The sequence below is a fragment of the Podarcis tiliguerta genome, assembly GCF_965153285.1.
Source record: "Podarcis tiliguerta genome assembly, chromosome: 7".
NCBI classification, from domain to species: domain Eukaryota; kingdom Metazoa; phylum Chordata; class Lepidosauria; order Squamata; family Lacertidae; genus Podarcis; species Podarcis tiliguerta.
In genome coordinates this window covers 57,783,464-57,797,319 of record NC_139540.1, presented here as the reverse complement: position 1 = coordinate 57,797,319, position 13,856 = coordinate 57,783,464, and the positions used below count along the sequence as shown (strand labels likewise).

General features: G+C 44.2%; 1 protein-coding gene across 5 annotated transcripts in view; it reads right to left on the bottom strand.

Annotated features, from left to right (window-relative positions):
• MBOAT1 (membrane bound glycerophospholipid O-acyltransferase 1) overlaps positions 1-13,856 on the bottom strand; it is a 42,421-nt gene that overhangs the window by 6,713 nt on the left and 21,852 nt on the right. For 3 of the 5 annotated variants that reach the window (XR_014513374.1, XR_014513375.1, XR_014513376.1), the window contains 5 exons: positions 13,643-13,746; positions 12,817-12,881; positions 10,343-10,475; positions 8,949-9,100; positions 8,086-8,275 (listed from right to left, as the gene is read on the bottom strand). Coding sequence is in view for 2 of the 5 variants with exons in the window: in XM_083449525.1 (XP_083305651.1) it covers positions 8,137-8,275; positions 8,949-9,100; positions 10,343-10,475; positions 12,817-12,881; positions 13,643-13,746 (593 nt within the window). In the remaining 3 variants the exon portion in view is untranslated. Of the gene's footprint in view, positions 1-6,088; positions 8,276-8,948; positions 9,101-10,342; positions 10,476-12,816; positions 12,882-13,642; positions 13,747-13,856 lie in introns of those variants that run through there. The other 2 variants (XM_083449525.1, XM_083449524.1) reach the window with 1 other exon arrangement.

Here is a 13,856-nt window from a genome sequence, read left to right as displayed (position 1 = left end):
AGACACAAGAAGAATAACAAGGCCGTACCTGCTCATTGGCCGCATCCCCACAGACTCCTAACAACCCCACCAGTTCTGGTGGGCATTAGCCGCCATTGTTAAAGGGAAAAGAGGGTATTCCTTTTTTGTCCTCTCCCTATGTGTCATTATCTTGCGAATGCAGTGGTTTTCCCCCTCCGAATAATTAAATCATATTCACGAGGACAGCAGATTAATTGAATTTAAATTCCGAACGACTACAGAAGCAGAGAGGCATGAGTCACTAGTCCATTCTAATGAGAAGATTTATTAAGGACCTTTCTCTGATAGACATATAGAGCAGGGTTATAAATATTTCATATTCAATTAATTGAATTTTGCCCTCCGCCTGCGATGCTGCCCTGAAACGTTAATCCACTGGGAAATAAAATCTCAAACAAAGTAGGAAAATTTGATCATTGCAGCAGAAATGATCTGCTACCTCAACCCCACCCCAACCCTGGCAGATAACCACAGTGCCTAGGACAGAAGCCCAAGTGTCAACTGCTTCTGGATTTCTACAGAGATTGAAAAGCTGACTGTTCATAAATTGAGCCGCGGCTGTATAAAATGGATGCATGTATAAGATCATAGGAGTCCTGCCTGATCCAAAGCAGATTTATAGGCGCAGTTGCGATGTTGAACAACCCTCAATAGGTCACATAAACCTAAGAATCCTTGGGGTGGCTAATGTTTTTTGGACAACAGAAATATTTTGGAGTACAACTCCCATCAGCCCTGGTCACGGGCTATGCTGCCTGTGGCTGACAGAAGCTGAAGTTCAACAAGAACTGGTAGGCCATATATTTCTCCCTTCATGCTTCCGACATTTCAGCGTCATGGTGATCCTTCACATATGAAATAAGGTGATCGAGTTTAAATGGATTTGATGCTTTCTGAGGGCGTGTCAACAAGACAATGCAGCAGGTCTTACACTGTGCAATGGAACTCATTGCTTTTCACCAAGACAAGCCCTTCTCTGTAATGCTTAGGGTCGATTTGCTCTCCTCTCCCACAGACCGCCTTTAATGCAACATCAGAGCCTGTGTGTGTCCTCTGCCCACTGCCACCATGGCACTCTTCTTTGGGCCTGCCCATATTTACATCCAGCTGGGTCGACAGAGCAATGCCACAGAGACCAGCAATCGTCGTCTCTGAGCCCGCCTCACAAACACCATGATGCGACAAAAAGGTAGGTTGGCCCCAGGGGCAGACTTGGTACTATGGCGCCTTAAGCGAGGCCAAAATTCGCCCACTATTCCTTGTACTGTGCTGCACTTGGGGAAGAAGCTGTGAGTGCTCTAGCAGGGTCTCAAAGCACCTCCACCTCCTTCCCAAAGCTGGGCAAGTGCTAACTAGGTTTTGGGGAGGATAAGGAAGGACTCTAGGACCCTGTCAGAGCCCTCTTGCCTCTTTCCCATAGCTGGGCAGGTGCTTACCCTCTCTGCTAGGCACCCAGTAGGGGGGAACTGGTTGCGCTGCCCTAAAACCACCTCTGTTGCCACATTTTGGGCTGGAATCAGCTAATGAGTCCTGCCAGCAGAAGCAAGCACAAAGCACACTAGCACAAAGGGGTTGCCGGCTGCCCTCCCACTCAGGAGGCATAGGCAAACTCAGCCCTCCAGATGTTTTAGGACTACAATTCCCATCATCTCTGACCACTGGTCCTGTTAGCTAGGGATGATGGGAGTAGTTTGGAGAAACCATAGAACAGCACACAGGGGGAAGAGAGGGCAGGATGTGCTGGCAGAACCTCCTTAGCACCTACAATAAGCTAACTTATGGAAGTTCACAGAAGGAAAAGCTTCCCATCTCCTCCCCTCACCCCACACACTCCCCTAAAAAAACTTATCTAGAAGATCTGGGACGGTCTCCTGAACAATGGGGGATGGGGTACAAAGGGGCTTCTAGAGGAGAGGTTAATCGCCCAGAATTTGACTGAGAAGCTGCCTAACTTTCCTTCCACCTAACTTCCTCACATTAACCTATTTTATGATCCAAGCCATTAGGCTGATTATAAGCAACCGATTATGGTTCCAAGTTCTCAACGGGAGAAACAAAAGCAATTCCACCCTCCAGGCAGCTGTGCTCTTTGCACTCCATGCTCTTTGGGGAGAATATGTCAAGTTGCTTTCAGCCATATGCTTTATTCTTTAGGAAAACAGCTACTATTCATTCTTCTGCAATGTTTTAGCAAGGATGAAGCAAGCATTTATCTGAAGTAGCTGCTGAGACACTGTTTTGATCTCATAGCAACATCATAATCACTTCCCATAAAATAAATCTCTATCCACTATCCACACACAAGGATTTTTGGAAGATGTCCCAGAGTGTATTATAAAGTTCCTTGAAATCATAGCAGTGGTTTCACATCTTAAAATATTCTAGCAAATATTTCTACTTCACCATGACTGATCCGAGATAAAACAAAACATGGCGGAATCTAAATCTATTTTTTTTAAAAGGAGGGATGCACATAGTTGGCCCCAATAAATTAATGCAGAGTTGGGGGGGGGTTAATAAACTTCATAGAGTTTGGGAGTTGCTGTTATCACAAGAGGTCCTTGAAAACTCCAGGAATTGTAGCCAAGGATGGGAGAGAAATTTAGTTTGGTTTATATTTCAGTGTGATCCTCCGTTAAGTCACACTTCCAAAAACAATACACAAACCAAAATGTAGCTATTTATGAAATTCACACTTCTCTGAATATTGTGGTGCAATTCTCCAACAAAAAACCTGTACAAAAAAAAGTTATGCTAGGGGAAAGTGTATTTACAAGTCACCGCCACCACTTATTGTACTTATTAGTCACCTTCACGAGGCTTTTTTTTTTTCCTTTTTAAAAAATTGCAAACGCATGCAAAAATACGGAGAAAATGAAACAGGAAAAATGAGGAACAGAGACAAATGAGAACTGACAGATTCGTCCATTCCTAACTCAAAGCGGGCTACCTTGTAGAAAGTTGTGCTGCAGTCAGCAAGATTATGACAAGGAGACTGAAAAGATCACTTTACCTTACATGCACCTGTCTGTATCCGGAGGTCTTCTTCAGCAGGCCCCAGTCCACCAAATGGGTGCCTCTGCCTGGTGAAATAAGGGAAAGGGTGACCAGGGAGAGGGCCCTTTTGATGGTGGCACCCCAGCAGCAGAGTGCCTGCCACAAGTCTTGCTCACCTTTCAACGTTGCTTTTAATGATAGTGCACTTTATATTTTCAGTTGTCTCCCTTTCTGCTTTGGTTGGGGGGGGACCCAATTATGCAGCAAACTGTTGTTTTCTTGTATTGTATTTTTACTTGCATGACACCATTTCCTTTGAAAGCCACCCAGAGAACTGTGTTATATAAATACTGCAAATAAAACAAAAAATGGTATGAGAGCCACTCCCCTCCAGGCACCCACCCATGCTCCTGCTGAACGGACACACTGCATTGCAGTTTTATATATACCAAGCCCTGGGCACAAAACAAAACAGCATTCCAGAGATGAGTTTCCACCCATAAACTCAGCATTGTTCACCATCCTGTCATGGAAGGGTCTGAAAAGCAGAGAAGTATCAAGTTTTCCCCTTGCTGTCCTAGCTCTTGGAAGAGCTCCTAGGATTCCTTCCTTCTCCAATTCATCTCCTACAGCCAAGACTGATCATAGAATCATAGAATTGTAAAGTTGGAAGGGACCCTAGTCTAACCCCCCCTGCAATGCAGGAACACACAGCTGTCCCATACAGGGACCACACCTGCGTCCTTGGTATTATCAGCATCATGCTCTAACCAACTAAGCTGTCCACTGCCAGATGGATAGCTGCACAGGGAACCGACCTTTACACACCGCCTCAGAACCTGAAGATGCTCCTCTCCCTTGACCAGACTTTGGAATGAGATTGCTTGATGACAACACTCACATGAAGGTCTGCATTGGACACACTCTGCCTTGCACATAGCAAAGGTCTGCCTGGCAACAGTCAACTCTTTCTTCATAAGCAAGGCAACTCTTTTCTGATGTTTTGGGGGGTCATTCTCAATTCATGCAGGTAACACAGACCCAGGCATCTTCACATTCATGCATCATAAGGTAACCAGGCAAGGGATGCAACCCAAAAGAGAGGGTATATGGCTTTGCAAGCAGAAGGTCTGAGGTTAAATTCCTGACCTTTCCAGGTAGGGCTGACCTCTACCTGGAAACTTGAAGAGCTGCTGCCAGTGTTGACAAGACTGGGCTAGACAGACCAGCTGTCTCAGTAAATGGTGATTTCCTAGGTTCCTCTGGCCTTGTGCAGCCAGCATCACAATGTGGGAACAAGAGCAAAAGCTAGACGAGTTTCTCTCTGTCCCTTCTTTCCCAACTCTGCTAATAATGTTATGAACTTCTAGCATAGAATCATAGAATTTTAGAGCTGGAAGGGACCCTGAGAGTCATCTAGTCGAACCCCCTGCAAATGCAAGAATCTCAACTAGATCATATCACATCCCAGCCTTCAGTTACCTTTTTCTCCAAACTTAAAAACCCCCAAACACTTTCACCTTTCTGTGTTGGAAAGGTGCTCAAATCCAAACAGGGTCAAAGGGTGAAGCCTGAAACTACCCCTTGCCAAGAATGATTTTGAGTCCTTCAGTTTCATTTTAGGGGTCAGCAACTGGCAATTCCTGGGGATAAATCCAGTCTTTCCCCCTGAGATTTGTCGATCCAAAGTGGAAAAAAGAGCAGAAACTCTTGACAATGGGATTTGCTGGCTGACAAGCAGAAAGTTGTGTTCCTCTACTGCTTTTCCACACGCTTCTCAGAGTCGCTGCTGTTGCTTCCCAACCACACAAAAACAAAAGCATGGCAGGGAAATCTGTGGGCCAAGGATGATGGGAGACCAGGCCCAATAGAAGCTCAGTTAGCAGAGCATGAGACTCTTAATCTCGGGTGATGAGTTCAAGACCTGCGTTTGATGAAAGGTTCCTGCATTGCAGGTGGTTGGACTAGATGACCCTTGTGATCCCTTCCAACTCTACAATTCTATGAATCTCAACATCTGGAAGGCTGCCAGTTCCCTGCCCTCTCACACAATTAAAATCAGCTCAAAAACTAAACGTAGATTGGACAAGTGTACAGCAGTGGCCACTAGATGTCACCAGTACTATATGCCATTTTTAAGCCTGCTCTTTTTCCCAATATGTGAGAAGTCACATTTTTGAAAGGGAAGCTTTTAAAACTTGTGGCATTTAGATAGATCCCTTTTTAAAAGGATCTGACAAATCAAATAAATTCGCTGTCTATCAACAGCAACTAGCCAGGAGACCTAAATGGAACTGGCAAGTTCATAGGCAGACTGCAGCTGCAGCAGAAAGGAAGCATAGACCAGGCCACGGTGGGGTGGGGAAGTCAACTATGTTGTGCTGAGAGTAGACTCACTGAAATTAATGAGCATGGCTAAGTTCGGTCCACTGCTTTCAGTGAGTCTACTCTTGAGCAAAATTTAGCTGAGTAAATAAAATTTATTGATAAGGCAGCCAAATAAGAGGTTGTAGCCAGACAAAAACACATGAACATAAATTATACATAGGAATCATACATAAAGGGACGCGGGTGGTGCTGTGGGCTAAAGCCTCAGTGCCTAGGGCTTGCCGATCGAAAGGTCGGCGGTTCGAATCCCCGCGGCGGGGTGCGCCTCCGCTGTTCAGTCCCAGCGCCTGCCAACCTAGCAGTTCGAAAGCACCCCTGGGTGCAAGTAGATAAATAGGGACCGCTTACTAGCGGGAAGGTAAACGGCGTGTCCGTGTGTGGCTCTGGCTCGCCAGAGCAGCGATGTCACGCTGGCCACGTGACCCGGAAGTGTCTTCGGACAGCACTGGCCCTTGGCCTCTTTGAGTGAGATGGGCGCACAACCCTAGAGTCTGTCAAGACTGGCCCGTACGGGCAGGGGTACCTTTACCTTTACCTTTATCATACATAAAAATAAAAGCTTGACCCAAACAATCCTTTTTGATTATTTTTCATATATTGTGATCCACCTTGAGTGTTCTTATAATGGAAGGATGGGGTATAAATACTCAAATAAATAATAATTCAAAAAATGCTCTTTGGATTTTTTTTAAAAAAATTTATTTATTTTAAAAAGCTTTACAAAGATATGCGCTTAGAATCCCTGGATTGAAGAAGAGGATGAAAATGTCCCAAAGAAATACATAATATGACCAAACAGCGGTTAAGAGATAACAGACAGCAGCAACATTGGTTCCCAAGGCATTCTGCTTCACTTGCACCTTTTAAAAGGTGATTTAATGCTACTCTCACATTGATCATTTGATTTGGAAAAGTCCAGCTCATTAAGATTAGAGTTTCCCCTCGCCTTTCCAACCAGAAACTGGAAAAAGTTTTTTCATCCCTCAACTTTATACAGAATTTTAATACCTTTCCCACTGTAAAACAAAACAAAAAAGCTATCAAAGCCAATTCAGCGCTGAAGCATCTAACCAAACAGGACTTTAAAAGAACGGAAGTGTGGATGCAATGTGGAACCCACTTGGGCAAAAAGATTATCATTGCGCCTAAGTAGTAGACAGGTGCAACACCCATGTCTTTCACTACCAGGGCACTCCATCCTTGAGGCTCAGTAGGCTTTCTGAATTGGGATAGGTTATAGGTGACAAGGTGGGCAGACAGAGGGAAGCACTTATGAGCTAAGAGTAGGCAGGTGACAAGGAAGCAAACTTACAGGGCAAGAGGTCTGCATCAGTTCCATTAAGTTTAAATTTATCCCGTTCCCTTGATAAAGAAAACATATTATTTAAAAATGGAAAGAACAGGGATTAACCATTTACGTTTTAAAAACCTACAAGCATTGTTTTGAATATTAGGAAGCATATTCTGAAAAGGTTAAGTCAAGTGCTTTGCACCAAGTTCCCTGAGTTATTTTCCAAGTGCCAAAGTAATTTATCTTTGTTCGGCAAACACGATCATGAAATAATGAATGCAGCCAACATTTGAAAGGTTTGTAGTATCAGGAAAAGATTATGGAGTTCAGTGGCAGTGGTGGTGGTGGGGAGAAATCACCCAAGCTCAGCATAGAAAACAAGTCTAACAGGAAGCGTTCTGGAAAAGCCTGTAATTCTCTTTTAAACCCTGTCTAGCCCACATTTCTCACCTCAGACAGTCTATACCTGATTTTATTTATTTTATGGGCAACCACAGCCAGCCTGCTCCATGATCTTCCCTTTCCTAATGCCTAGTCCAGGTCAGCCATAACTCACAAGATGTCAGTGAAGTTAACGCTTTATACAAAGAAATAAAAAGCAGCTCAGACTGAGTCAGCACGGCAACTCTTCCCAGTAGATCTTGCCTTGATGAGACAGTTGTGGGGAGTGCAGGTCTTCCCACATTTGCCTAAGTATCCTCCTCCCCTGGGACCTTCCCATGCAACCTGAGACTCCTTCATCTTGTCTCTCTTTGCTCTGCCCTCTTCATTCCTCTTTGTGTTCTGGGAGACTGGAGGGGGGGGAGGTGAGACTCCCTGGCTTCTTCAGCAGCCTGCCTGATCACTGCCTCTTGCCCCCACCCCCCTTGAGCCTCCTTTCCTGCCTCTGACTCAGGACTTGTCTCTGCCACGGCCTCTCCCTGCTCACTAAACTCTGTTGCCTCTTCAGCTTCCGACACCTCCTCCCCCCAGTCTGCTCCCTCTTCTCCCTCTGACCACTCGCTTGTCATCTCACCACCAGTCCCTTCACTCTGAGCCTTCTTCCCCTGGGGGTTCGCTTGGTTGTTCCCCAGCTAGTGCCCCCCCCCACTCCTCTGCATCTAGCCAGTCCATGACAGCTAACCCCCAATGATTATCTTTTCCCTACCTCTCAAAAGCACTGGATAATTAAGATTAACTTTAAGAGATGATAGACGTGTGCAGGGATTTAAATACATTAAAGACACTCCATTATTCTCTTTAGTTTACAAAAAATATATATTATCTTCTCCCATCAAGGATGTAAACATTACCCAGTAACAAGTCTTAACTGGTAATCAGTCCATTTCCTTTCTGTCCATTTAAAAGGTTTCTTAAATTAAGCCACTGCAATGATGTATTGCTTGTACCCATTTTTCCAGCGTCTCACAGAAGAGGAGCGACAATTCCCTTTTGAGGTATCATTTTGCTTTCTCATTTATGCCAGAGTTGTGCGTGCCTTGAATGGGAAGCTGCTGCCTTTTCATGTGTTTTTGAGATCTGATTGGAAGGACCAGCAAGACAAGTACACATAAAATGTGCATATGAAAGTACAGTGACCTGTAAGGGACAAAGAAAGAAGTAGCAAGGAATATAAAGCAAGTGGAAGTCAGGTTAAAACAACCTATAATGATGAGTAGTGATGCAACATATTGGGTTGCAGCTCTTCCTGGACTACTAAAGCAAAATATTTTGAAAAGGGGAGCAGACCATTATGCCTCTCAAAGCAATAACTCAGGATTTCTAGAAAGTGCCCTGGTTTATCTGCCAAACCTAACCTTGTATGTTTGGGCCCTGAGTTGGAGATTTAATAAGTCTACACTCCATCAAGAGTTCAGTTTTAAATTTTCACCACATCCTACTAACAAACATTCACATGGAACTTCCCTCAGTGTTGTTCTGCACCCTTCTTCCATCTACACAACAACCTGCCATCGCCATACACTATGAATTTTAAGGGAAGGAACAGATATAAAAATAAAATTGCTGAGTGCACTTTCCAACTTGGAATGAAATGAAAATTATTCCTTTCAAAGATCCGCATCAAAGGCCCAAGTATACATTTCAAATATTAACTGAGCTTCCAAAGGTGACACAGCTAGCAAATATAACCTGTTTAGTTTTCCTTCAAACCATGATGAAACATCACCCAACGTGGACCACAGGCTGGCAAATCTGAAAAAGCTATGGCCTGATGCAACCCCAACAGCTATAATAATAGGTGGTGACTTACTTGTATAATTTAATTGTAGGCTCAACAGCTAGCAGAACAAATGGTGCAACGGTATAACAGACAGAGAGCTGAGTTACCAGCCAGGTCACAATGTCATAGCCCGTTTTGAGGGGCTTTGGGGAGACGAAGAAATGCCGGAAATTGTTCCTGACCTTTAAAAAGGCAAAAAAAAGTTTAAAAGCAATCTTCACATAATGGCTGCTGTCCTATCCACTTAATCATGATGTGGTCTGGTATACCAATAAGGAGTGTTTGGTTTCTTCTTTCCTCTTATTAAATAAGAAAGAAGTGTCTCAGCAAGAAATTGAGAAGAACAGCAGCTGAACAGACCTGGAAGAAGTGGCTTGGGCTGCAGTCCTATACACACATATTTCCTAGCAGGCATGCATAGGATTGCATTGTGAAGTACAAAGATTCAGTAAAAGATATCTCAAAAGGCCAAAGCCAATGCAATAATTAGCATACAAACGAATGCACACCCACCACCCCAAAGCAGAATACCAAGCTTACATAAATGTCCGGGAGCAGTCACAGGAGTGACGACAAAGAGAGGGGAACCATCTAAGCTACCGCAACTACCAGGAACTGCAGTCAAATCCTTCTCTAGTTTCTGATTCTTTAGCAAACACTGTTGTCAATTTTCTTTTGGTAGGAACATGGTGATGATATATGATTTCCAGGAAGTGAATTTCTTTTTCCTTTTGGACATCTTCCCATCAAGCAATTACAGTGGTACCTCTGGGTGCGAACGGGATCCGTTCCAGAGCCCCATTCGCATCCTGAAGCGAACATAACACGTGACTGCACATCTGTGCGTGTCGCGTTTCGGGGCTTCCACGCATAAGAGTGAGGTCATTTTGACCATATGCGCATGTGCGAGCGGTGAAACCTGGAAGTAACGTGTTCCGTTACTTCCAGGTCGCCGCGGAGCGCAACCCAGAAACGCTTAACCTGAAGCGTATTCATCCCAAGGTATGACTGTACAATCAAGCCTTTGCACCCCGACTGGTCCTGCCATGTACTATGTGTAGGGTTGGGGTCTGAAGCAGGGAGTCTCTGTATACATATTTATAACCAGGCACAATAAGCCTACATGAATGCAGCGGGCTCCCTGCTTGAAATCTCCACCCCACCCAACACATGGAGAGTAGTGGGAGGTTGGCAATGGGGGCAGGGATAGCAAGCATGGCCCATAAATAGGTCAGTGTGAGATAGCTCAGAAAATGTGGGGTTTCAGACAGAGGCAGGTTGGTATATTCAAGAAAAAAACTCTGAAAACCAATAGGACTCATGCCCACAACCACGTTCCAATGACCTGAAGAGAAGTGAGTGTGAATAGTTACGTTTCAGATTGCGCCCATTTTTTAAAAATAAAATGGAAAGGAGATACATACTGCTCTGGCTGCTAGTGTCATAAAGATCCCAGTGACAAATGTAAAATAATATCCGGGGTAAACGCCATGCCAAACAGCTGACAGAAGAAACGTTAAAGCTGTAGGGTACTGAGGAGCTCTATCATAGCAGACGCTGGGAAGGAAAGCAAAACCAAAATAATAGCATGTGCAGACAATACATGGATTGCATCGCAAAGGCTTTCGAAGCTGACTTCATAACTACGGCAGAAGGGAGCCATTTCAAAAGCATACTTCTATGAGAGGACAAAATTGGCTTCCCCAGAATGGCGAAGCAGCAACCTTGGTTTCCTGGCAGAGGGGTTGCTGCTGCTTATTGGGAGGCGGCCAGAGGTGAGGCGGCAGAGAGGTCAGCTTGGTGTGGGGGCGCTGGCAGGGGCAATGCAACACTTCTGCCTGGCAGACCTCCTTGCCCCTCCTAGTAACTAGCAGCAGGAGCCCCACTGCTGGGAAGTATCTTCTTGCAGCTCCACCCCAATGGGCGAGTCGCTTCTGAATAAGGACAAGACAAGCTTCAACTAGCGTAACCTGTTTTCATGACAGTAAATCTTCGGATTTTATAATGCAGTCATTTCTCTAACCCAGATTTTCATATCTAGAGACATCTTAAAGGGCATCTTACATTTTAAAAGCGTCAGTCCATAGGCACCCAGAACATATACTTTCCAGACATAAAACTCCCATGTAATGCTTCTAGGGGTTGCTCGTGCGTAAGCTTGTCCCAATATCTGGCTGGGTTGCCTGAGTGAACCTTTCCTGTCCGGGCAGCCACTCGCCCGTGACCGTCTCAATCACTGGCAGAATCTGTCAGTGGGCATTTCTTAAACTTCTTCCAACAAAGAAGTTCTTTGACGCCAAGTCTCCGCCTACTCTCCCTGTGCGGAAGCCTTCTGCGCAAGGAGGGCGTGGGCAGCAGAGGACCCCTTCTCTACCCGCTGGTCCCCAGCAAGGAGTCATGGGATCGCCTCGCCGATTCCCCCATCTCCCCCCCCCTTCTTCACTGGAGCTACGCTGATTCTCTCCCCCAGAAGATGGGCTGCCCCTCCCACTCCCGGGACGCTCTCTGGGATCCCTTCGGAGCTTGCTCTCTCCCTCGGACACTGATGGCAGTTCCCTGACATCCCGTTTGAATTCCTTATAGTTTAGCCCACTTTCCTTGCTTTAACTCAATGGAGTGCTTTGAAAAAGAAGAAATTCAAAAGAAGTATTTGTGACAAGTTTCTAGATTTTTGGCATGTATAGATTTTTAATTTTTTGTAGCAGAAACACACACTCTCTCTCTTTCTTTCTTTCTGATTATGTTTTTAAATGTAAGTCATGAGTGTGACTTGTAGAAATCCAAACAGGTTTTATGCATGGCAAACCAATACTGTATATACATTACTGAACAGAACTATTTTCCATGAGAAGGAATTTTGCTGTGTGTCTGTAGGCATGTGGAAACAGAATTAATCACTTTCCAAATTAACAAAATCACTCTGACACTCTCTTGCGCAATGAGAGAGGGGGAAAATAAAGGCTTTGTTGGGGGGGGGAGGAATTGATGTAAAAATTCAACCTATTTAACTCAGGCACACAGAAAGCAGGGTTACAGCAGCCCAAGCATTAATTTTAATTTTATATCTTGCCTACCAGATCTGAAAAGGCACCCCAAGGTATCTTAAATATAAAATCACAACATGAAAATTAAAATTTTAAGCCGCCACACCAGCAACCAGTTGAGATAGCAGCAAAATCAAATGCCTGACCACACAAGGAAGTATTAACCAGTTTCCAATAATGGCAAGTGAGCAGGCCTGCTAGGACTCCTTGAAGAAGCCATTTCACATGCAGGGTGGCACTAGCAGGAAGGACCTGATGGTTGTAGCTTCCTACCTGACCTAGGAATACCCAGTGAAGAACACACGTCTTACCTAACATTATTGGAGTCCTAGAAAAACATACAAGGGAAGGTCCACCTAGTGGAACAGCATTGTCTCTTTTTCTTTCCCCCTCTGCTCCCTTTCTTCTGCTCTGAAGCTTGGGGGACCCCCTAGAGCAGATTATGAGGGTGTAGAGCAGGGAGAAAGTGAAGCTGGAAGTCCATTGCACATGTAGATGAGGGTCATTGGATGTCTCCCACAGCTGACTGAAAGATTTAGGGCTTATTTACAGTTGCTCTTGTCCCGCTGCTTTCCCCCGGGGGAAACTGCTCTTTCTTTAACGCTTAATTGGAGCAAACAGCAATTCAGGTTTCTCCCAGGTCGACATTTGCACCGATTTAGAGCTAAAGAGTGAATTTTTCCATAGGAAAGGAATGGGGCAAGGGGAAAACCGCTCGGCCCTATGCTAGAGGGACGAGCCCTTAGTGTAGACATAGGCTTCAGTGACAAATGTTAAAAGCCCTGATGAATGTATGGACAGATGAGGTGGATTATCAAAGCAGTGTAAAAGCACCTCGAGTACATTGCTCTTACCGCTTGAGCCAGGCAGTGGTTTGGATATTCCAGTTTTCTACATACATTTTAAAACTCGTTGCCATCTAGGAGAGAGGAAAGCCCCACACATTACTGGTCTGCGTTCACGTTAAAGATGTCAGTCCAACTCATCCTCACCCATTGGATTCAAATGCTTTGCCTGTGCTTCTTTCACCACCCTAGAACTTCAAAGTCTGTAATTTATCTTAAGTAGTACACAGAGATGAGGTTTGCAATTTATTTTAAAAGATAAGAAGCATAACCTTTTTACACCAGCAAAACCCTAGACGGTAAATCCAGAGTCTAATGTTTGTTTTACAGCACAATTCTAACCATGCCTATTCACATATAAGTCAAATTAAATTCAGTGGGCTTTACTACTAAGTTAGGATCAGAATCCATCCTTAAACTGTTTGGATTCTCACAATCCATATTTCAATTAAAATAATAATCCCTTGTAGAGAATCTATCAGTATAATGTTTTATGTGAAGGGTAAGATTACTGCTTTTTACAACAGAACTGTGCATAACAAGAAGCCCTTGCTGAAAATGTCAGATATTTGAGTTCAAATTCTTCAAGTTAACAAGCCAAGGGTGAGACATGGTCATGAGTTTCTATTTAAAAGCAGCAGCAGCCGCCGCTTTTTTGTGGTTTTACATTTTAAAAATTTAATACACACACCAAAAAATGTTTCCGATAATCTAAAATACAAAATAACTTTTGTTTGCATGCATATCTGTGTAGCAATAATAATTTTTCACTGGGTGTAATTATCTTATCAGACTCATGCCATTCCTTTCTCATGGTGTTTTCTTTTAAACTTACCTCAATGTTCCTGATATTCAAATTAGACAGAAGGTCCCAGTGGAAATTGCCTGTCTTGTCAACACCACTGAACCCATAGCCAGCTGCATTGTTGACTGCATCTGCTATAATTGCAAAAAAACAACAGTCTTAGGCTGGAATCCAAAGACCTGCTTTATGCATGCTCAAGGACTTTGGCGTGCCCAGTGGGACCTTTAATTCCAACACACACACA